At 34.6% G+C, this 23,674-nt stretch overlaps 2 protein-coding genes and 1 long non-coding RNA gene across 6 annotated transcripts; 1 reads left to right on the top strand and 2 right to left on the bottom strand.

Moving 5' to 3' along the window:
- Nucleotides 1-5,985: 5,985 nt before the first annotated feature.
- On the bottom strand, nt 5,986-9,313 carry LOC110698694. Of its 3 annotated transcripts, none has more exons than XR_002506771.1 (4): nt 8,749-9,313; nt 8,142-8,494; nt 7,236-7,301; nt 5,986-6,318 (listed from the first exon to the last, which is right to left on the bottom strand). It is a non-coding gene; the product is annotated as an uncharacterized LOC110698694 (long non-coding RNA). The 3 variants fall into 3 exon arrangements; XR_002506772.1 differs by having other exon boundaries at nt 7,236-8,184; nt 8,422-8,494; XR_002506770.1 differs by having other exon boundaries at nt 7,236-8,494.
- Nucleotides 9,314-9,405: 92 nt separating this feature from the next.
- Nucleotides 9,406-16,548, top strand: LOC110698669 (glycine--tRNA ligase, mitochondrial 1-like). Its single transcript, XM_021876169.1, has 9 exons — nt 9,406-9,957; nt 11,496-11,878; nt 12,008-12,125; nt 12,655-12,849; nt 12,959-13,183; nt 13,334-13,393; nt 13,505-13,585; nt 13,701-14,106; nt 16,074-16,548. Exons 1-9 carry the CDS (start codon nt 9,418-9,420, stop codon nt 16,304-16,306), a joined length of 2,241 nt encoding a protein of 746 aa, XP_021731861.1. The 5' UTR covers nt 9,406-9,417; the 3' UTR covers nt 16,307-16,548.
- A 96-nt stretch (nt 16,549-16,644) lies between these two features.
- Nucleotides 16,645-22,570, bottom strand: LOC110698679 (floricaula/leafy homolog). 2 transcript variants are annotated; one of them, XM_021876189.1, is made up of 4 exons: nt 21,961-22,570; nt 20,898-21,181; nt 19,885-20,375; nt 16,645-17,149 (listed from the first exon to the last, which is right to left on the bottom strand). In XM_021876189.1, exons 1-4 carry the CDS (start codon nt 22,290-22,292, stop codon nt 16,781-16,783), a joined length of 1,476 nt encoding a protein of 491 aa, XP_021731881.1. In that variant the 5' UTR covers nt 22,293-22,570; the 3' UTR covers nt 16,645-16,780. The 2 variants fall into 2 exon arrangements, with proteins under 2 accessions (XP_021731881.1, XP_021731873.1); XM_021876181.1 differs by having other exon boundaries at nt 21,949-22,292.
- Nucleotides 22,571-23,674: the final 1,104 nt, after the last annotated feature.

Below are 23,674 nucleotides of genomic sequence, written 5' to 3'. Positions count from 1 at the left end.
ATGTTTTGTGGGTTCATTTCGTAATTTTTTTAGTATCGATTATTGTGGTTGATTTTTGTTTTTTTTGGGTTTTTTTGGGTTGATTTGTTTAAATTTCTACCATTTTCGTAGTGTATGATTGTTTAATTTTGTATGTTTGCTTTTTTACTTTAATTTTCGTGTATGTTTGATTTTTTGTTGATTTTTGTTGTTGATTTCGGGTTGATTTTTGTGGATTGATTTTTTGGTGATTTTTTTGGGGAGTTTCGTGTGGTAGTTGGTGGTGCTGAGTGGTTTACGATGGTGGTGGATGTCATGTGGATTAGGGTTGCGGTTGTGGGTAGTTGGGGATGTGGGCAGTAGGGGGTATGAGTAGGGTAGGGGGGAGTGGGTGGGTAGGGGTTTTAACTTTTTTTTTTATATTTTTTTAAAATTTATCGATGGCCAAAAGCCATTGGTAATCGGAAAATACCGATGGCTTTTGACCATCGGTAAAAAAAAACCAATGGCTTTTGCCATCGGTATTTAAAAAGGTTGTGATGAACCATGATTATTAATTGTCACAAAAAATAAGGCACTTAAATTTTTATAAAGCACTTGTGCCGGTCAAAGTATGCTATAAAATATTGTATCGGTCAAAACATGCCAATAAAATAGGGACATATGGAGTATATAAGTACATTGCACGGGTTATAAATAAATAACATTAAATTTTATTTTTATATAAATTCCTATAATCATGAAAGTTGTGTTTTTTTTAAAAATGTTTAATGATCAATACGAGTAACTTTTGAAATCAATATAACATAAAATTCAAGTTAATTTTTTTTTAAAAAGAAATTCAAGTATTTATTTCAATTAAAAATATTGTTTTTTTTGTTTTTTTTTGTTTTTTTTTTTTGCGAAAAAAATTATTGTTAAATTAACATAGCAATTCATAAGTAGGTTAAGTAAAAACCGTGCGTTGCATGGGATTCAAACTAGTATTTCATAAAAGGGTAACAAAATTCATCGTAATAGGATACCTAATCATTTACAATAAATTCAATAAGATATTGAAATATGATATTCATATATGATTATATATACATGATCTATACAATACTACCAATATGTCATTATATTTTTTTTGCTTAAATATCACATGCCTTGATATGATCAATCAAACTACCAATATTTGCTATAATTATTTGTAAATTCCACGTAGTTAACCAACGTATACGTAGTAAAAAAAAATTGACTGACAATTCAAACGAAAAAAATTTAATTAACCAGATTTTTTTCATGCATGCCATAAATTGTGCTAGTCTTTGGGTTTGAGATCATTAACTCCAACTCGCTGCTTTCGAAACTATTATCCCTAAACCTAATATCATATACAAGTATATGTAATATATCATATATATCAAATACACATTCCCATAATTTTCCTAATAATGTCTTTATACATAAGCGATATACAATGACTATCCAAATCTAATAATCTTTTATTATAGTTCATCATGGGTCCAAACTCCAAAGATTGATGGAAAATATATAAATGTACGCACTCAAATTACTTCCCTACCTATTTATTAAGGCTCCAAGTTCCATCTAAAGCATTTTTAGATCATGGATATTATTATATACAGACAATTCTTGCTTTGCAAAACTCTTATTGTCCATTACATTATCGTTATAGGCCAACCATTTTTATATACGATATTATGTAAATTTATATGGTTGGCATAATACATTATCGTTATATATGCCAACTATATAAATTACAAAAATAGATTATTTTACCTAATATATATATATAGAAATGATATTTAAAATCAGTAAAAATAAGTTCAGTTCAGTTCAGTAAAAGTAAGTTCAATTCAGTATAAATAATTTCAATTCAGTAAAAATAATTTCAGTTCAGTAAAAATAAGTTCAGTAAAATTCAGTTTTAATCAGTAAAAATAATTTCAGTTCAGCAAAATTAAGAAGAAGTGAATGGGGCCTTAGTATGCTTAATGTCTAGTTGGAAGAAGCTACTTCAGATGTGATGGAGATTGTAATTAAGGATAATTTGGATTCTGATTAATAAAGGAAATAAAATTCTTATTTTCGTAAAAAAAAAAAAGCTCAATAAATAATTCAAATCTAGTCTAAACCCATATTGACGCGCATAGAATACCTTATTAGGCATCTAGGCCTTCACACCTTAGTTACTTGTCCTATAGCCCAAAACCCTTCCAAGAACTTAAATTAGAGTCCTAGTTGGAATACACCTCATATGTAAATTAACTTTAGGCTTTTATATGCTCACCCTGTGCAAAAACCCAAAGCACTCATGGAATTTATTAAATTACATTGTTGGCACTAAAAATGAGATAACGCGCTAAAACTAATGTACACCCTTGGTGGTTATGTGAAAATCCTAATAAATTCTATAGCCTCACCCATTTAAATGACCTTTATTTACTTGATTTCAAGATTTCTAGCCACGGAAAAATATGCAATACAACTCTTAAATGTTGAAATTCCGAGTCTTAATCCCTCCACAAAAGTACAAAACTCTCTCTTCAATTAATTCAAGTATTTTTCAAGTCAAATTGGAGTTAAATCCATCAATCTCTAGGCTAGGAATTGCAATGTCTACCCTAAGTTCAAATTGATTAATAAAAAAGACAATAAAGGTACAATTGTAAGGGTACTTTTGATTAATTAATTCTATTTTGAAAATCAAATCTTCTCATTTTTAATTTTTTTTTAGTGATTATTACTAAAAATTTTTCAATGTATAGTAGATATTCAAACTTAATTGCTTTTATGTATAATTGTATGATTGTTGCATGTAATTATATGTTTGCTTTTATATTTATTAATTTTCATCACCATACCATTAAATTATTTCTAATTAGGTTGTAAATGAACTCTTAGATTACCTAAGGTAAATATGACAACTAATTAGGATCAATTTTCAATCAATCTTATTCTAAGTGGTCACCAAAACTATTTTCTATATGTGTGATAGCTCAAGGCAACATTGTCATAGTTCCAGGGTTTAAAGTAGGATGTGCATGTTATTCAAAAAGTGAAATTCCCACATGTCAATAATAGAATCGAGTAGAGGTCAATATGGGTGAAAATTAACTCCTACCTAAGTTCTTACCATAATACCTAAATTTCAATTGCTCTAGACCATATATGAGTCAACGATTTGTTGGATCATTGAAGGGGTGTAACCTTAATGAATCAAGGTATCCTTTTTTTGTGTTTGCCTTCGATTTGTCTCATTCGTGAAATTCATTAACGATTTACAAGTTTCTAAAACTTGTTGGTTGCTCCTTGCTCGTTTTGATTATTATAGTCAAATCCAATCTCATTCTCCATACACATATGGTCCCATGTGCACAACCGTGCAGGCATCTAAACCCTAAAACAACAAACCAAGAAATATTTGCTTTGGAAGTATGGCAACATGATGTGGGTTAATTACACATATGGAGAGTAAGGAATGTTTAGAAGCAAACAAAAAGAAAAGATGCAAGATCAAACTGAGACAAAGGATTAGAACAACAACAACATAATGCAAAGTCAAATTTTGACAAACTGTCAAATCCATATTATATAATAACATAATACATCTTCAACACACGGAGAATAACAGGACATTAGAATCACAGGACGTAACATCAATTATATATATTTGTTTTACATATATTAGCAGGTAATTTACAAATACAATGGCTCTCTAAACTAATTTGTAGATAGTTTATGAGTGCACAAACAACCTGCTTCTTATGTTAGCAAATTAAAGTCACAAATCCATAGCATTTAGGCTTGGACTCTTCATTTACCTTACACAAAGAAACAAAAACTCTCTAAAAGGCTTTTGAGCGAAAGAGCACTCTTGGGCAGGGGCGTTTGTACACATGTTTATTTCTTTTATTTATGGGATGCTTAAAAAAGTGTAGATGATGTTGAGAGAACGATGATTATAACGAACGCTGTTTGATAGATGTAAATAAGTCTTTGCAGTTGAGATGCAAGTTGTTGTAGATGACAATCGAGGGCGATGCAATAAGAGAAAATACAAGTTTATTTTCACGATGAACAAAAAAGTGTTCATCTAGTGTCATTTCCATAATTAAGTCAACAACTTTAATTAAATACGGATCTCACAAATGTTGATTTGTCTACGAAAATGCCATGTCGACTGAAATATGTTGCTAATTTATTTATAGAAATTCTACTAAATAAACTTTTTTTTTGTTTAGGAAAAATACACTTTAATAATCTCAACTATTGTCGATTTACTTCTAATAATCTCAACTAAGGATTATTTTTATATAATACTAACTATACCCTTAGTTTGCCTCCAATGGTCCCAACCGGTCAACACCAAGCCAATGACTTGTTGTAACAGGTAACCAATACACGTGTTAGCACGTAATTGGTCTAAATTAAAAAAAAAAAAACTAAAACCCTAATAGTCACCACCCCTTCCCCTTACGCCATCGCAAAACGCCAGGGCCAACCCCCAGCCTGTCAGAAAACGGCCGTCCGTCTCGCTTAACCCCTTGAAAACGGCCGGCCAACGACTCCCAACCCCAAAACACACCCTATCTGGCCCACTCTCACACCCAAACCACCCATCCTCCTCGAAATCAACCTCCCCCACCGTCGAAAACGACCCTCCTCCCTTCCCCAAGCCCCGAATTGGGCTCCCTGGGCGGTTTCGAGGGTGTGGGAAGGGAGGAGGAGCGGCGTTGATTTTTTTTTTTTTTTTGGTTTTGGTTTTTCGGTGAAGGGGGAGGGAAGGGAGAAGAGTGGTTTAGATGGTTTGGGTGGATCGGCTACTGTGAGTTTTGGGGGTTGGGAGGGCCGACCGGCCATTTTCGGGGGTTTAAGGAGGTGGTCGGCCAGTGGCCGGTTGGTTGTGTGGGTTGGCTGGGGTTTCACGGTGCCATGTGGGTTGGGTTGGCTGATTGATTTTCTGATTTTTTTTTTGTTTTTTAGGCCAATCATGTGTTGACATGTGGCGTTTTAAAAATTAAAAAAAAATATTACCCTTTCAACAGGTAACCGGTTTTTAGGACCACTGGAGGCAAACATAGGGCATTGTTAGGATTATTAAAAAATAAACCTTAACTGGGATTATTAGAAGTAAATCGATAATAGTTGGGATTATTAAAGTGTATTTTTCCTTTTGTTTATTAGGATGATTAACCGGGCTCCCTTACGCAATAAGTCTTGCGAACGAGAGCTACATTGAGAGGGTGTTTGTTTAGGGGGATAAAAGGGGTGGGACAAGGATAAAAAAAATAGGGATAGAAGAAATGTAGTGTTTGTTCAGAAAGATGTGGATTAAAAGGGGGTTAGGGACAGGGATAAAAACACCCACTTATCCCTCCTTATCTGTAACTTAGAGGGGTGGTATAAGAGGAAGGGAAATAAATGGGTATTAAAAGACCAAATTACCCTTAATGAATTTGAAAGGGTAAGGAGAAAAGGTAAAAGTTAGTAAATGTATTTTTATAAATTTATTACTTATCCCTAATTTGGTTGTCATACTTATCAAATATGGGATAAAAATTATTCACTAGTGGAAAAAACGCTATTTGTAGCGCGCCCAAATTCCCCCCCCCCCCTTTTGCAGTGTTTTCGTGCGTTGCATATGTGGGCGATGCAATTACAAGAGATTATTTGAAGCGCATAAAACGCTGCAAAAAACGATTATTTGCAGCGTGCCTAACCTTGTGCGCTGCAAAAAAAGTTGGATTATTTGCAGCGCACACAAGCTAGGTGCGCCGCAAATAGTCTAAATATTTTGCTAATAATTGGACTATTTGCAGCACACCCTAGCTAGGCACACTGCAAATAGTCCAATTATATTTGCAGTGCACTCTACCAAGGCGCGCTGCAAATTTTATTTTACTTTATTTTATTTTTTTTTTTTTTTTTTTTGCGTTGTGAGTACTATATTATATTCCTACTCAATCAAAACAGAAAAAAAAAATAACACAAAACAAATAGAAATAATTTTGATGATTTAATCAAACGGCAAAAAATCAAGGTCATTACAAATAATGAAACAACCCCAATCATAGGGATACTCTAACTAAAAATGAAAACCATTAAACCATTTTTTGTCCTTGATCCTTCCCTTCATATCTGAACACCAGCTATTTAAGTCCCTTCCCCCACCTAAACTCGTATCAAGCCTCAAGAGTGATTCCACATTGAGATCATAGATGGCCACATCAGCAGCAAGTGCAATTTGTGCATTGTCGTTTCAACACCTCCACAAATTGGGCAAATCTGATCATCATAGTCACCACAAATCTGTTCCAAACACCTTCGAACCTACAACCACGTGTTTCATTATTAGAATCTACAGCCAAGAACATTACATGATTTTCTAAACTAAGCATAAGGATCTCAAACCAAAGAGGATATATGAAAACTTGTTCAAAATTAAAATACAACGTAAGTGCTGAACAGGTGGACCATCTTCAAAGAAATAAAGAAATGAACCCATAAATTTGTTGTGGGCTTAAGAAAGAAAGAGAGATCTGCAAAGATATTAGTCTTAAGCAGACAAATCTCCAGCATAGTTTTCAGTCATACTGTGTTGTCCAACATAAATTTATTAACTCAAGAAAGAAGAGCCTTAGAACTTGCCTCCAAACTCACTACATGTTCAAATTGAACAAAGCCTTGAAAAGAACATAAAATACCACCCTATATGGATACTGGGCCCAAGATACGAAAGGAAAAAAAATTAACGACGCCACGAGTACCTTCATACTATTCTGCGTATCTATATAAATTTATGTATCTATAAAAACTTCAGAACAAACTGCATATTAATACAACATAAGCCTTTCAAATATGCAAAGGTCAGACTCCAATACAAGAAACGAGTACCTTCATACCAAGGACTAGGACATAGTAATAAAAAAGGGACTTTGCTCCAAATCTCAGACTCCAATACAAGAAACAAGTTGCAAAGAACTCTTTATACTTGTTTAAAGTAGTAGGAGATACCCAACTTTCATTCAACACCTTATGACTCAAACACATGAGGCCACAACCCAAGAGAACTAGCAATTTGAGAACTAAGATTTAACAATAAAAATATATCTAGTAGCAAAATTTAGTAAAAGAGATGTGTTGATAAAATCGATTGAAATTCACAATTAAAATTAAAACAGAGAAAAATGAGGCAAATTAGAAAGGGTAAATTCATCGAAGCACAGATTAGAATAAGAAACCTTTACCCGAGCCAAGGATGAGAAATTCAGCAACGGATTCAGTGTACAGGGTTTGCAGATTCAGTAATTTAGCTACAGATTTAGCAAATTTAGCAAAAAATCGAGTGTCAGTATATACTTCGTAGATTCATGCCATTAAACAGAAATACTCAGTTTGATGACAAGTTGCAAAAGATAGTATACACTTCATAGTTTCAATAGAAGAGGACCCTCATCTATTATGATTACTAACCAAATACATTGTTCATGAATGCGCATCCCATCTCATAAAAACGCCAATAGCAGCAAACAAGTGAAACTTGACTAATTCTCTAAACAACTCACTGAGCTGAAAGCTTACCGTGACGACGAACAATCAAAATGAGAACTATAGTCATCTATTAAATACATAATTCATCATAAACAAACAAACAAACCATTTAACTTATAAGGGTCTAGAGTAATTCCAATAAATGAAACAAATATAACACTTTCAAGTCTTTTTTTTCATTCCTTAAGCAAGATGGCCAACCCCTAATCAATTTCTTCAATTTCACAGTACAAGACTTGTCCACATCATACTAAACCTTAATCATCAAACAACTAATTATACTAATCTATCACATTTTCCACCATACCAATCAACAAAACCAATTCATGTTCTCCAATCAACCAAATCAAAACCCAAATTCAGAAAAGGAAAAAAAAAAAAGAAGAGTTATCGCGAATGAGAATGTTGCAGCCAGTTGACATAGAGTATCAGCAACAATCACACAGTAATCTGCACTAGCAACTGCAGCACATTTTCTGATTCATCCCAACACCAATAAATTAATTAAAAAATTAGCGTAAAAGAGGGGGGAAATTGAGGAATTTTGCGAAAGAGAAACTAAATTACCCTCCATTGAAATCATAAGAAGAGGAGAGGCATACCAATTACCAAGTCCAAATGCTCCTTGGAAACACAACTTAACTCCTAAAAACCAAAATAAAACCGAATTGTGTTAAAATACTGAATTAATCAAATTAAAAAGGGGGAAATCAAGAACCCTATTATAGAGACTTTAATCGTGAATTTCCATATTTTTTTCAGCACAAGGGAAAGAAACCGAACGAGTGGTAATATCGTCATTAGAAACACCGTAATCCATATTAGAGATGTAAAGCTTAGTTCCAGTCTTAATTAAAAATGCTCCACCACCACCAATACCACCTTGATTACAAACTTCTCAAGCCTGTCTTTAGGAGAAAGCAGAGGTGAACCAGCGGCTTCTGACCTGAATACACTAGAAGAAGAGAAAGAAAATCAATTGAATCCATTAACAGGTCGAAAACAAATACATTAAATCTAAAAAAAGGTCGAAACTTACTCGATTAGAAATCCCTAATCAATTATTTCAATTCGAACACGTAAACCCTAGAATTAATAAACTAACCAACCATAGATTTAGATCCAAAATCTTCTTAACGTAACAATACTAAATTTCCCAAAAACTACAACATAAATTAACAACAACAAAATTAAAGTGGTGAAAATTACCTTTCTGATTTTGTCGCCAGAGAGTGCTGCGCTCATTTTAACACATTGCTGCGACGGCGGCGGACCGGAGGAGGAAGAAGATCTCTCATTTCTGAATTGAAAGTCGCCGAAGAGTGGTGCGCCGTGAAGTGAGCCTTGGCGAGAGCTTCAATCTTTTCTCTAGGTTTTTCTTAGGTTAGGGTTTTCTGTAAGGGGCGGCATATAGGTTATTTTCAATTTGTTCTTTTTATTCAACTTTTTGTAGCGCCCTGAAGTAGGGAATGCTGCAAATAAATTTATTTGTAGCGCTCTAAAGTAGGGAACGCTGCAATAAACTTCTTATTTGCAACGTGCTTCACTTGAGAGCGCTGCAAATAATTTTATAAAAAAAGTAGCGTTCTTTAGCAAAAAATCGTTGCTATTAATTCATTAAAAGGTTGACCCGCGTTGATCAATCATTATTAGCAGCGTTCTGTTCATAGGTTTGCTGCAAATAGTGCGCTGTAATGACATTTTTTCTACTAGTGATTATCCTTGTCCCACCTATCAATTCCCTATCTTTATCCTCGTTTTTTATTCCTCTTATTTCCATCCCTCCAACCAAACGCCCCGTTACGGGAAGTGGAAGGTTTAGGTTAAACCCCCCATTGACATCACAATTATTCCGTAAAGCTGTTTTTATGTTTTTTCATGTATCATCGTATGATACTAGAGAACATTTCCAGAAGAGTGGGCTCACTACTTCATCCACTAACAAAACCACACTCTTTCTCCATTAAACCCCTTTCACAACTTTCTCTCTCCTCCAAACCCCTAACCGCTTTCTCTCTCCTCCGCCATTTCACACCAAAACCTCCATTAATGGATTCCACTGAAATCTCCCTTCGAAAAGCCCTAGCTGACAAGCAAGCCGCCGTCGATGCTCAAGCAAACACTGTGAGGGAGCTCAAGGGTTCCGCCGCCGCCGATAAGGCCGCCGTTAACGCCGCCGTTGAAGGTTTGAAGGGTTTGAAATTGGAGAAGGCTGCGATTGAAGAGGAGCTTCAGGAAATTGTTAAGAGTAATGGTGGTGAGAGTAAAGAGGCGTTTCGTCAAGGCGTGATTAATACGCTTGAGAGGAAGTTGTTTTATGTTCCTTCGTTTAAGATCTATGGTGGTGTTGCTGGGTTGTATGATTATGGTCCTCCTGGTTGTGCTGTTAAACAGAATGTTCTTGCCTTTTGGCGTCAGGTATCAATAAATTTTATTTCTCGATTTTGTAATGTTTTTGAATTGGAAGTGAATTGTGTAATTAATTGCGATGATTTGGTTTTGATTGGTTTGGGATTGTGATTTGGTTATGATTGGTTTGGGATTGTGATTTGGTTATGATTGAAGTAGGGTTGGGTTTTTATGTGGGATTTGAGATTGAAGTTTAAACATTTTTGTGTTTGAATTGGAAGTGAATTGTGTAATTAATTGCGATGAATAGGTTTTGATTGGTTTTGGATTGTGAGTTGGTTATGAGTGAAGTTGTGTTGGGTTTTTATGTGGGATTTGAGATTGAATTTTGAACTTTTTAATGTTTGAATTGGATGTGAATTGTGTAATTAGTTGTGATGAATTGGTTTTGATTGGTTTGGGATTGTGATTTGGTTATGAATGAAGTTGTTGGGGTTCTATGTGGGATTTGAGATTGAATTTTGAACATTTTTATGTTTTGATGTTTAATGGTTTACTGAGTTTGGCAAAGAATACCCTAATTCAATATGGAACATTAATTTGTTTTTGAGATTGCCATTGACTTTCTATTCTATCATCAATTTGTTAGTTGCATTTCAATTCCTGGTACATGCATTTTATACTTGTGGGAATTCAAATGAGTTAGTCGCATTTCAATTCCAATTTCTTACCAAGCATTGAAAGTTTTCATAAATTTGAAGTGTTCGTTGCATTTTGTTCACTGGCTTTGCATTAATTTTTTGGTCTCATTTGCATGGCTGTCTGCTATGGAAATGGAAAGTGAAGAAGCTCCCGATCATGTTCTTCATGACATATGTAATTTATGCCTAACTGTGACGTGCGCTGTTAGCTGATCAGGGAGGTTTGGTCGATATGTACACTTGGTTTATTTTTTGAGTCTGGTTGGTAGATTTAAAATTGGAATTTGGGAAAGAATTGCGCACAATTTCTAGGATTTACTCAAATTTAGTAAGGATTTTGTGTGAAATGTTTGCCAAACTCATTATTATTTTATAACCTTGCTTTGAAGTCTGTAATCTGTAATGCCTTGTTGGGTTTGTGTAATCATGGTGGTTCCTGTAGGAGATTTAGTTCTTGCACTTTCATTGCTCAAAGCATATAATTTTTGTTGTGCATGTACTACTTTTACCTATTATACCAACATTGACTCTTAGGTTTAGTTACAGGAATAAGAAATTTTATGTCTGACACCCTTGTCGAGTGTGAGAAACCTTTTGAGAAATTGGATAGTTTTGACTTATATGCTTATCTTAGTATCGAGTTACTGAGGATTTTTGATTTCTTTTAAACATTTTCTAGGGAAATGGGTGGGGACACCAATACCCAAATGATACCCCAATGAGCTGTGCTATGAGAAAACTAGAGTAGATATCATATTTCTTCTGTTCTCACTGTTGTTAATACCAATTTCTTTTACCTGCTTTTCATACCACTGTGTAGCTTATTGAGGATTATGATTCTTACGCCTAATACTTCAAACTGGCATGTATTATAGAACTGAATCTTCTAATATTTTGCACTGCCAGCATTTTGTCATGCAAGAAAACATGTTGGAGGTTGATTGCCCATGTGTGACGCCAGAAGTTGTGCTAAAGGCCTCAGGACACGTGGATAAGTTTACTGACCTTATGGTTAAGGATGAAAAGACCGGCACATGTTACCGTGCAGACCATTTGATCAAGGATTTCTGCAAGGAGACACTCGAGAAGGACCTCAGTTTGTCTGCAGAAAAAGTAGCAGAACTCAAGCATGTATTGGCTATGCTGGATGATTTTTCTTCTGAAGAGATGGGCTCAAAGATAAAGGAGTATGGTATAACTGCTCCTGATACCAAAAATCCTCTCTCTGATCCATATCCATTTAATTTGATGTTTCAGACCTCAATAGGTCCTTCCGGCGTGAGCCCTGGGTAGGTTTGTTTGTCAATTTCTTAAAAAATATGTTGGCTGATTTTGTCTGCCCCTTCCTCTGATGAATCAATGACCTTATTTATTTATTTATTTTTTAGTAATTTTGCCTTTTGTGCCTTTACTTGTAGGTTTATGCGACCAGAGACAGCCCAAGGTATTTTTGTGAACTTCAAGGACCTGTACTATTACAATGGCAATAAGCTTCCTTTTGCTGCTGCCCAAATTGGTCAAGCCTTTAGAAATGAGGTCTGTAATTTTCATTGTCTCTCTGTGAATTTAAGTTGCTAATTGACCTGTCTTACCATATTGATTTAAAGTCAGGTAGATTCAGTTTGGGTCAGTGTGTGTTGAATGCTTATATAAAACCTTGCATATCGGGCCGATCAAATTATTAAAAGTCTATGCGCTATGGTGGGCTTGTATTACTTGATTGTGTGTAGTGTGGATTTTCAATTGTTTCTTAACTTAATGAACATATGGATTGCTCATTTGGGTTTTGGCTTAGAGGCATATATCACAATTATATCAACTGTTAAGCACATATAGTTGTGGTAAATGCAATTCTTCCAGCACTTCATCCTGTGTATTAGGTCATTTTGTTTTACTAGTAGTGTTCTTGATATTAATAAAATTGGAATCGATGGAGAAAACAGAGTAACAGACAGGGAAAGGGTAAATCGCAGGCATGAGGAATGAGATAGGAAAAATTTTCACTTCATTATTATCCTGTTTCTCCGAAATCATAATATCTTATTGTCATAATTTTGTGTTTCAGATCTCTCCAAGACAAGGTCTTCTTAGGGTTCGTGAGTTTACGCTGGCAGAAATTGAACATTTTGTGGATCCCCAAGATAAGTCTCATCGAAAATTTCCTGAAGTTGCAAATTTGGAGTTTTTGATGTTTCCAAGGGAGCTGCAGGTATCTGGGCAATCTGCAAAGAAGATGGTCCTTGGTGAAGCAGTTAGCAAGGTTAGTTTATGTTCATCTTCTGATGTGTTTACGCATTTATGATTCCTGAGTGCACTCTGAGTAACTTCATTATAAATCTTGCTGATGTGTTATGTTCGTTGTTATACAGGGCACTATCAACAATGAAACTTTGGGTTATTTCATCGGGAGAGTTTACATTTTCCTCACCAGCCTTGGAATTGACAAAGAACGATTGCGGTTCCGTCAGCATCTTGCAAATGAGATGGCTCATTATGCTGCTGATTGTTGGGATGCTGAGATTGAATGCTCATATGGCTGGATTGAGTGTGTTGGCATTGCTGATAGATCTGCATATGATTTGCGTGCTCACACGGTAAGGTTTTGCTAGCAAATCATATGTTGATTTTATGCAGCTAATATATCCTTTTCTTTTGATGTAATCTTAAAACATTTTTGTACATTTACTTGGAAAAAGGGTTATCAGTGAAGTCCATGAACTAACAAGTTCTATAAATTTGTTTAGGACAAAAGTGGTGTAGCTCTTGTGGCTCATGAGAAATATGCAGAACCAAAAGAAGTAGAGGTATTACCACTTTCCTCTCTTTCTATAGATTTTTCTTCTTATTTCAGGTCTGTTTGTTCAGTGTATGGTAATGGCCAACGGTGTTGATGTACGTATATGATATTCTTTCAGAAAATTATTATCACTCCAGTGAAAAAGGAACTTGGCCTTGCATTCAAGGGTAATCAAAAGATGGTGGTTGAAGCATTGGAGGTAATAGTTAAAAATATATTCCTTCATACTGCTCTACATTGAGACTGTAACTGGTTACTTCACTATGGTGGAATGCTATTTTATATTTAAATTTGCTCTGGTTCGAATCATGCAGGCCATGGATGAAAAAGAAGCTATGGAAATGAAGGCCAACTTGGAGTCTAAGGGTGAAGTGGATTTCAATGTTTGCACTCTTGGGAAGAATGTGACAATAACAAACAAAATGGTAACTATCAAGAAGGAGAAGAAGAAGGAACATCAGAGGGTTTTTACGCCATCAGTTATTGAACCATCTTTCGGCATTGGGCGAATTATTTACTGTTTATATGAGCATTCTTTCTATACCAGGCAAAGCAAAGGTGGGGATGAGCAATTGAATGTCTTCCGTTTCCCTCCACTTGTGGCTCCAATCAAATGCACTGTGTTTCCCCTGGTTCAAAATCAGCAGTATGAGGAAGTCGCTGCACAAATTGTTAAGTCATTGGCTGCGGCTGGTATCTCGCATAAAATTGACACCACAGGTACTCTTATCATCCTACATTGAAAATCTTTGGCCAAAAATAGATTTCAAAGTTAATTTCTTTCTATTTGGAGAAGGAATAATGACATGAATCACTGTTTGTGCTTATATTATTCACTGAAGCTCTTTTAACTTGTATATATCTCCAAGATGTTTTGAGCAATCAGTCCTCCTTGCTGTCATAAAATGTTCAAACTCTAAAATCTGGTTGTCGGTTGAAAGGAAAGTGGATTTTAAGTAAATATAAGTACCTTTTTTTTTCTAATAATTCCTTAAGCACTTTTGTGGGATTGTATCATAAAGATCCCCCCCCCCCTTTTCTAGAACCTTATAAGGCCACTTCCTTGGTTGGTAGCACCTAATTACCGATTTTGTTGCCAAAAAGGTCAAGATTCAAGCCTTTTGACATTTTAAAAAAATCCTCTTTTTTATTCTTTCTTATTTTCTTTCCGCCCATGTCATACCGTTACATCACCCCCCCCCCTCCCCCTTTCCCCCACCCAATTTTATGAAATGTTGTCTTTTAATATAATCTCAACGAGGATAATTGGGGGAGATGATAAAAAAGAGTGGGGAAGAAAGCATGACTACTTTACCTGAAAACTACAAGGCAGCAGTAAAAAGGACATGCTTTTTGTTAAACCTCCTTAGCTAACATTTCAATTCCGATAAATCAAGAAAATTGAGGTATCGAGAGGGAGATTAAGGCGTTGGTTTGCTGGTTCTATTATAACTATGGTGGTGGTGGATAAGGGTTGTAGAAATGGAGTTATGATGGTGGTTTGTTGAGACCCAAAACAAAAGCAAAGATAGAGGAGGATGAGAGCTTGAAAGTTTCAGAATTATTTTATTTGTATTTGTTAATTCAATGAAGTGTTTTTTTTTTTTTTAATTAATTTTTTAATATTTATTTCGGGGCTTACATAATCAATCACTGTATTGCTGGTAATTATAGAGCTTTATCGTAGATATTGATTAACAAGTTCAGGTCAATTCTTAATTTCTTACTAGCTAAGGAAATGAGTTCAATCAGATGAGCCAGGTTTTTCAATATGTAGGGAAAATAGTTTGGATAGAATTTGAGGATGCCGGAGCCTATGGTCTAATTATGAAGTGGATTTTGAAGTTTTGTAAGAATTGTTGCTGAAGGTGAAGCTTTAGTGATGGAAAATGGTTTGGGGAGGAAAGAAAGAAGTGACAGGTGAAACCTGAAAGAAGAGGTCAAAATCACAATTTTGGTTCATGTCTTGGTAACGGAAATGGTGCTTGGTTACCGACCGTGTTGTGGTTGTCAATGCACGTTTGATTTCTTATTCTTGGGATTATATAATAGTTGTAAGCTATTTGATTAGGCAGAGTAGACTATTAGAGACTTGAAGCCATTACTAGGGGAAATGGGCAAATCTTTCATTGTATCTCTGAATAGCTAGTAACATTTGACTTTTTGAGTGAAATGTGATTTAGGGTTGACACGTTTAATTGGACGAGGTTTGGTGTTTTTGTTAAACAGAGTACTAAATAATTGGGACAATTTCGGTTTGAACAATTGAAACTCTATGAAATTACTGCCCAAAAGAGAGAGAGTTTATCTGTGTGTTTTTCAGAGGTGCTTCTTGCTTATATTAGTTAACTTCCCAAAAGCTGGATTCCAGGAGGTTTTGCGATCATAGTGCTTGTTTGGATCACATGGGAATATGGGATTTAGTTTTCTATGGGAAACTCTATATCATGGGAAGCTAATACTACCTTTTGTTTTACAATTTTAAGAATTGTCCTTGACATTTATGTATATCTTGGTTGAGAGGTGGAAAATCTTTTCTTTGCTTTGCCTGTTTTATGAAAATCTCACCAGATAGGCAGGGCTCATAGAAGTTGCATCCTTAGATTTTGTCTTCCCCATTTTGGCATGTAAAGATTAAAAAGTATCAGCATTCAGTAGCTTACCAACCACCAACATGACTTTTGCAGGTACATCGATAGGCAAGCGTTATGCAAGGACTGATGAACTTGGGGTACCCTTTGCAATTACTGTTGATTCAGAAAACTCTGTCACAGTTCGGGAAAGAGACAGCAAGCAACAGATTCGGGTCAATGTTAATGAGGTCTCATCAGTTATTAAAGAGGTGACTGATGGTCAGAGCACCTGGGCAGATGTGCAATGGAGATATCCATCTCATTCATCTGCATCCGCTGATGAGTAAGAAGAGCTTCTGAAGAAAGAGTTGTTTACAGAGGCGAGGATTGAAAATTATGCTATTTAATTGTACACGATCATGATACCAGATGTGCTGACAGCCATTTTCCCTTTAGATAATTTGTCATTTTGTCACACTGTATGTTTGATTTCTTGTTCTAAATTAGACAATTTGGATATATTTGCATTCAAATTGATCTCGGCGACATACTCTTAGCAGCTGAAATTACAACTTCTATGAATTTTACATCTAGAGCATCTCATTTGTTACTTGGGTCTCTTTTAACAAAAATATGCCTCCCATGATTTTATGAAAAACTTTACCATTCATGTAAACCGGCAGGATTAAGCAAATTTCAGGGAGATAAATCGATAAGCCTTAGTAGTCAGCAGAATGAGTGAGAAGGATTTTCAAGTTCTGAACCATACATGATCTGATTCCACAAAAGTTACAAGAAATAGCACAACTACAAAAGACTACCTAGAAAGGAAGATGGTGTGGCCCAGCACCAGCAGAGATGGAGTTGCTCGTGTTACTAGAGTTGCGCTCGGCATGACAATGCTGGCGGAGCTTGGTAGGGACATACCAAATGGAGAGGCGCGGGTGGGAGTTGAAGATGGCATCAATATCCCATTCTTGGCGTGCAGCGATTGCAACAAGGGGCTTGTAACAGGCCTGCCTCCAGGCACCTACGTTTTCTCCTCTCTCCTTGAAAGCTCGTCTCAGGGCGTTGGATGTCTCCTCATCTAGGCAGTGGAGAGCGTAGCAATGCACATAGTGCCTCATTTTGGGTTTGTTGATGTACGTTGCTCCCGCTTTCTTCGCAAATCTGAATACCTGGTTGGTTACCTGTGTTTTTATATTTTTTTTGAGTTATTTATCCTTGGTTACTCTTTTTTTTACTCAAGAGTAGAACAATGCAGTAACAGAATTGTTAAATTGGGTACATTAGAAATTTCAGCACCTTTTCAAACAAAGAGCACTCGGAATGCGAAAAAGTAATATTGTATACGTCAATGAGTGTATCATACAAAGGTTTAAAGAATAAGCAATTTTTACGTATACTATCAATATTATATGATTTGTAGCCAATCTTCACTTGAGACACCAGCTAATCAAGAATTTTTTTTGCTCATTGGATCAATTTAAATTTTCCACACGAGCATAAAAAAAGTATAAGACGGTAGTAACAAGAAATTATAAAATGTTACTTCGTATTTTATCTAGTACATGTTTTAAAATATTTCATATCGTTAGAAATTTTTTTTAAACAATTTTATAATAAATTTGAACCAATATGAGTTTTGTTTGTGTTTTATTTTTAGGATTGTTAATTTACTCAGAATAACAAGACATTTAAATATTATGTTTTAAAGAATTAAAAATAACAAAACACATGTTATCTAACTATTATTATTATTATTATTATTATGGTTGTTATTGAAAATGATGTGTACTGTAAGAGATAAACAGGAAAAGCACAGTACTTTTAAGGTAAAGATTCAAGGAAGCAATGATAAATTGATCAAGATCAGAGTAGTGAGCAGGTAAAGACAAAGAGAAATGATAAGAGAAACTGAGAAAGTAGTAGTACAACTCAAGTAATAAAAGAAGATGAATAAAGAAGAAGCCAGTTTTTTGGAAGGATATACGGAGAAAACCACGAAATGACGTTAGCACTGTAGCCTGTATACCCCTGACTCATCATCCCCTGCTTTCCTTCTGTTGGTATTTACGAGACATACTTTTACATCTTTCTCCTCTTCTTTTACATTCTTGGCGTTTCTAATCGTCTTTGTCACCTACTCTCTCCGTTTTTTTTCCTTACGTTGATTGATTATGCTTTGATCCCTTTTCTCTCGTAAAAGATTACAAACGTATTACTAACTCTCCGTTTTTTTCTTAGGTTGATTGATTATACTTTGATCAATTTTTTTTCATTAAAAGATTACAAACGTACTCCGTATTACTCCGTACTCCGTATATATATCCCTAATACTTTATTTACAAAGTATTATTATTATAAGTTAATAAAAGTTATAATATTTTTGTTGACTTGTTGTCATTACTCTATTGAGGGTATGCGAGTATAGTTGAGCTCTTAACACACCGTGATTTAACAAAGGTTTATTCAAGTGATTTATAGCTAGGTTAGCTTGTCTAACAATTTATAGTATTATATTCTTTAAGGTATTAATTTCGAAACAAGACTCGTTTTCATTAACAAGAAGACTTAAAAAGTTAGATTGTGTTCATAAAAAATAAAAATTTATGTTAAGTCAAACCTTTTTATGATCATCGACAAAATTTATGGACACTCTTAGGTCTTTGCTCTCTACTTCACAAATAATTTTCTTCATAATAACATGATAATTAAAACAAGAATATCATGCATTAGCATTTTTCTTAACTTTTTTTTTTTCTCTCTTTTTTGATAAAATCTTCATTTTTTTTTTATCATTTGACGAAGGACAATGTACAGGGAAACAATGACAATGAGTTGTCAAAGGCATACATTGACACCTCTTCTGATTAATTTCATCCTCTCCTTGGTTCCCCCCACAATTGACTGAATCTTAAAAGTTTTATTTAACATATTAATTTTCGTACTTCTGGCAGGATACCTGTCGACCTATTACTGGTTTATCGTTATTTATTTATTTATTTATTTATTTTTAATAATTTTTAATTGTATCTTTACTTTCAATACCAGTTCAAATAATTCTCACTCCCCTTTTCGGCCGTTTGGACTACGAGTACATTTTTGTTGCATTGCTTAAAACAAAACAAACATTGAAATTTCCCTTTCTACCCCAATCTTGTTATTTGTACTCTAAACAATATGGAATTATGGATACTATTTTTATTTTCTTTCTTTTTTTTTTTTTTTTGGGCAGGTTCTTTAAAATAAATGGGTATAGGTTTTGTGTTATAAACCTACTAGCTATTTATGTATGAAAATTTAGTGCTTGTGAGTTATTATCGGACTTTAGAGTAATCTTACGCTTGTCTTTTTACTCTTTTAAGAGAGTATTCATTACTCTAACCCTAATACGAAGTAACAAGTAGCACTAATAGCGTTTTTACCACTATTTGCACCATCACACAATAATTACTTAAGAAGAGGTTTAATTTGTACTTTGGTTTTATACTTAGCTTCAAAAGAGAATTTGTTATTATTTGTCATACACTTTTGGAATAAGATGATAGAAAAGATTGTGATAAGACAACCCAATGTACATATTGAAAGTACTTTTATTTTTTGGGAAAGCCGGGTAAAACACCTAGTTTGGCAAACAATTAACTTTATGTTGATAATCTAGCCTTTTTTTCTAATGGAATATTCCCTCACTTTCAAATCCCATATCAATAAAATTTGTTGGTTCCATAGATAGAAAGAATTATACTCCCACACATATTTAGAATTTCACCAATTTTAACATCAAATACCATGCAAATTCCAATAATAAGTTAGCTATAAAATAAGAATGGATTATGTAAAAGCATTAGAAAAACATGCAATGTAATTTAACTTATCAAATGTTATGATGACTGATTAGAGATTTTAGAGAATGAAAGGTTACCTTAGTAGGGCATTTTTCGCCACGTTCCTTAGCAATGGTTTGAACTTGATGCAAAAAATCACGGCATTGCTCATACAAATGGAACAAATAATCCAATCCATTCTTCTTCCCTCGCGCTACTTCTCCTGGCTCGGTTACAATGAAAGGGTGCTCCCTTTGCCTTTCGGTAACGCCACCAATGCCACCACCTCTTCCTCCATCCTCATCATCATCCACCTCCTCCTCGTCCAAGTCATCATCGATGTTACTATTGTTGTTATGATGGTTCCCAATCATCCTACCAGTTTCTTGCCCTACTAATTTTCTATTAGTAGTTGTTAAGGTCATCATGTTTTGGACCGTGTTTCTTGCTTGGAGATGTTGCTGTTTCCTATGCTTCTTCCTTTGTTGATGATCCTGATTTGTGTGTGTAGGTGGTGCTCCCACCATTTCCCAGTTTCCGCCGCCACTTCCGACTACCTCTTTCTCATGTACTCCTTCCTCTGAGAGTCCTGTAGTCAATAGAATGTAATTAAGTGTCAATTTTTGTGCTGTAAAGATTCTAAATTTTGATCACTTTTATTTTCATACCCTAACCTAAGCCCTTGACATGGTACCCTGCTGTAATTACTGAAAATATTAGGATTATGCATAAAATAGCAAAGATATATATAGTATAGGTTATTAGGTTATATACACTAGTTTGTGTTATACCTTTATTTTAATGGAAATCGTGAAATTTCATTGATAATATATACTCCATACAAGAGAATACGAGTTGAACTAAGGATATACCCTTGTGCAGGTTAAGATACTCCCTCACGCATATATGAAGAATTGGCAATTTTTATGAGTACTTGTAGATGTATTGGTGTAGTAAAATTAAAAGATATTGAATTCAATGACCTATAATGTTGTGATGATAAATACTAACATAACATGCGATGTTGAATTTATGGTATGGAATAATGATTGACTTGAATATTGGATAATAAAGATCAAATTAATTTTATCTTTGTATAGGACGTACATACCTTCTTGGGAGAGGGCATCAAGAGGGTGGTGGGACGAGTCGGGCGGTGGCGTGTTGGAGAGGCTCATGTGGTTGTGACGATGGCGGCGAGACTCCTCAAGGTCCTCAAGACGGCGTCTCTCAGCACGGATAGCGGCCTTGATACCATAACGCTCTCCAACAAGAAGGTCCCAACGGAAGAGGTGAGAAAGGCTGTTCATCATCTCATCCACTTCTTCCTCTTTCATGTCCACTAGTGTGTTCACCGTGAACCCCATCTCGGCTATTTTCGCCGCCGTGTAGTACCTTTATAATTCATCCAACACCCCAACATTAGGACAAAAAAAGTAAAAATAATAAATAACAATACTTTAGGGAAGTATGAAAATAGATTACTTCATATCATAAGGATACATTGATTTTCAATATTACTCCTCCTCACATTTATTACAGAGTAATTGATTTAAGCTAGCTTAGCTAAAACAGTCTTGAGGTAGTGTATGTTAAAATTAGGATCAAATTTCATATAAGTAGTATATATATATATATATATTATCATTGCTAATACTTCATAAAAATTTTACTCCAAATTATTTTGACTTTACAATATCATTTTACAAAATTTTGATTTGTGACCCTTTTTTCTTTTTTTTTTAAATTATTTTTTTTTCCTTGTGAACTATTGTATTAAAATACTACTTCTTACAAAGTACCCAACAGGCCAACACAAATTTGCATATAGATTTTTATTTTTTATTTATTTATTTAAAGGAATGCATATACTAGTAGATATATATTCCCAATATATATGAACGTTAAAATAAGTTTTTTTTTTTTTTTTTTTTTTTTTCAAGAGTTGGATTTATTTTTGAGAGGTTATGATATGGTCATAAAAAATATTATGCATCATTATAAATTTAGTAAGGAAATTATCATATATTAATATATTACAGTTTATTAATTAGATATAAAAACCTATCCATTTCATTTATTTTTTTAAATATATACAGTGTTTGCATAATAATTTGTGGAGGGGGTTTGAACAAAGTTAGTACAAGTACTACGATGACTACCTTATACCGTACGTTTGGAATAACTCTTCCAATCCACCAGAACCTGAACTTGCTCCTGATCCACCTGCATTAGCAGCAGCAGCACTTCCTGGAATTCCCATCGCAAAACCCTGCATACTCATTCCTACACCCACCCCCATTCCCATTCCCATCCCCATTCCGACTCCGGGGATCCCCACAGGCTCCCTCGTCCCTATCAGCCCTCGAGCAAAGTACGGCGGAAGAGTCGAGGTTGCCGCTTGTGCCGTGCTATGCTGAGGAGCACCTGCGGCCGATGCGGCCGCAAGGGTGCTCCTTGGGTAATCCCACTTGAATAGGCTTGCTGCGAATGGGTCTTGATCCATTAATATGTTTTTGTGGGGAAATATATAAATGAAGTGTTGTTTAGGACTAAAAAAAGGAGGGTATGAGAGGGAATGGAAAGGTGAGATTTTGTGTTTGTGTTTGGTCTAGTTGGGGTAATTGTGAGAAAGTTTTGAGTACTTGGATGAATTTGCTTATGTGTGTGTAAATACTAATTTGGGGAGGGTTTTGCTTTTGCTAGATTGAAAAGATTTATACATGGAAATAAAAAGTGTAGGTTTTGGCTTTATTGTCCTTCCAAACAAAGCCTACGCACGATATTTTGCAATTATATTTCATTGGTCCCACCACATCATCCATGTTTGTACTAGTGCATCCTCTGGTTATCAATGGATAATTTTGATCCATAATTTAGTTAATTGTCAACCAATAACAATTATGAAGTATTGTGTATATTAATAGTCGTAATTAATAATGATTAAACTGAATTGCATTATGTAATTAGTGTCAAAAGTTAATATTACTCCCTCCGTCCCATATTATAGTTTTTGTTTTCTTATTTTGGACATTCAAAATATTGTTCCTGTTTTCATTTTTGGATACTATGTAAAGATCATTATACCCTTATTTTTTTAACTTTATTCGTTGAACTTCTTAATTCACCCTTAAATTATCCACTTGCCATGTACTTTTTTCCACTTTCTCTCTCTAACTTTTGTCTATAATTGAACTTTTCACTTTTTTCCCAAATTAGGAAATTTTGTCAACAACTACCTATTTAAGTCTCTGTTTTGAAAACAACTACCTTTTAAATTTTTTTTAAAACAACAACCACAAACTTGTAAAAAGTTAAAGTAGCACTACTACTTTTAAAATTCCGGCAAGAATCTCTGGTGAGTGGGGCCTACATTCGTCCTTTTCCTCCAATTTTTGACTTGGACTTGAACCCTAATTTTAAAATTTATGTATATTATGAATTGGACATGATTTAATTCGCAAATACCTTGCAAATACAATTAATAAACCCTAATGTGAATAAATCCGTTCAATTTATCCAAAAAAGCAAAAAAAATGCGAAACCCTAATTTCCCCAATAACGAACCCAAATTAGCATATAAAACTATGAAATTACTTGATTTGATGTTCTTGCCGGAATTAGGGCATATAAAACTATAAAACTATGTTAAAAATTGGAGGGAAAGGACGAATGTGGGCCCCACTCACCGGAGATTCATGCCGGAATTTTAAAAGTGGTAGTGCTACTCTAACTTTTTACAAGTTTGTGGTAGTTGTTTTAATTTTTTTTTAAAGGTAGTTGTTTTCAAAACAGAGACTTAAATAGGTAGTTGTTGACAAAATTTCCCTTAAATTATCCACTTGTCTTGTACTTTTGGCTAACTTTTGTCTAACTTTTTACCACTTT

This window comes from Chenopodium quinoa, unplaced genomic scaffold (assembly GCF_001683475.1).
Source record: "Chenopodium quinoa cultivar QQ74 unplaced genomic scaffold, ASM168347v1, whole genome shotgun sequence".
Lineage (NCBI taxonomy): Eukaryota > Viridiplantae > Streptophyta > Magnoliopsida > Caryophyllales > Amaranthaceae > Chenopodium > Chenopodium quinoa.
This window is presented reverse-complemented; position numbering and strand designations above follow the sequence as displayed.

Bases quoted from the DNA above. Each gene is read 5' to 3' on its own strand.
- LOC110698679 (XM_021876181.1), bottom strand. From the start codon at position 22,292: ATGGATCAAGACCCATTCGCAGCAAGCCTATTCAAGTGGGATTACCCA. The intron at 21,182-21,948 runs GTAGTCATCGTA...TGAATTATAAAG, and splicing joins TTCCAAACGTACGGTATAAG to GTACTACACGGCGGCGAAAA. The intron at 20,376-20,897 runs GTATGTACGTCC...TATTGACTACAG, and splicing joins TGATGCCCTCTCCCAAGAAG to GACTCTCAGAGGAAGGAGTA.
- LOC110698669 (XM_021876169.1), top strand. From the start codon at position 9,418: ATGTATCATCGTATGATACTAGAGAACATTTCCAGAAGAGTGGGCTCA. The intron at 13,394-13,504 runs GTATTACCACTT...ATATTCTTTCAG, and splicing joins CAGAACCAAAAGAAGTAGAG to AAAATTATTATCACTCCAGT. The intron at 14,107-16,073 runs GTACTCTTATCA...TGACTTTTGCAG, and splicing joins GCATAAAATTGACACCACAG to GTACATCGATAGGCAAGCGT.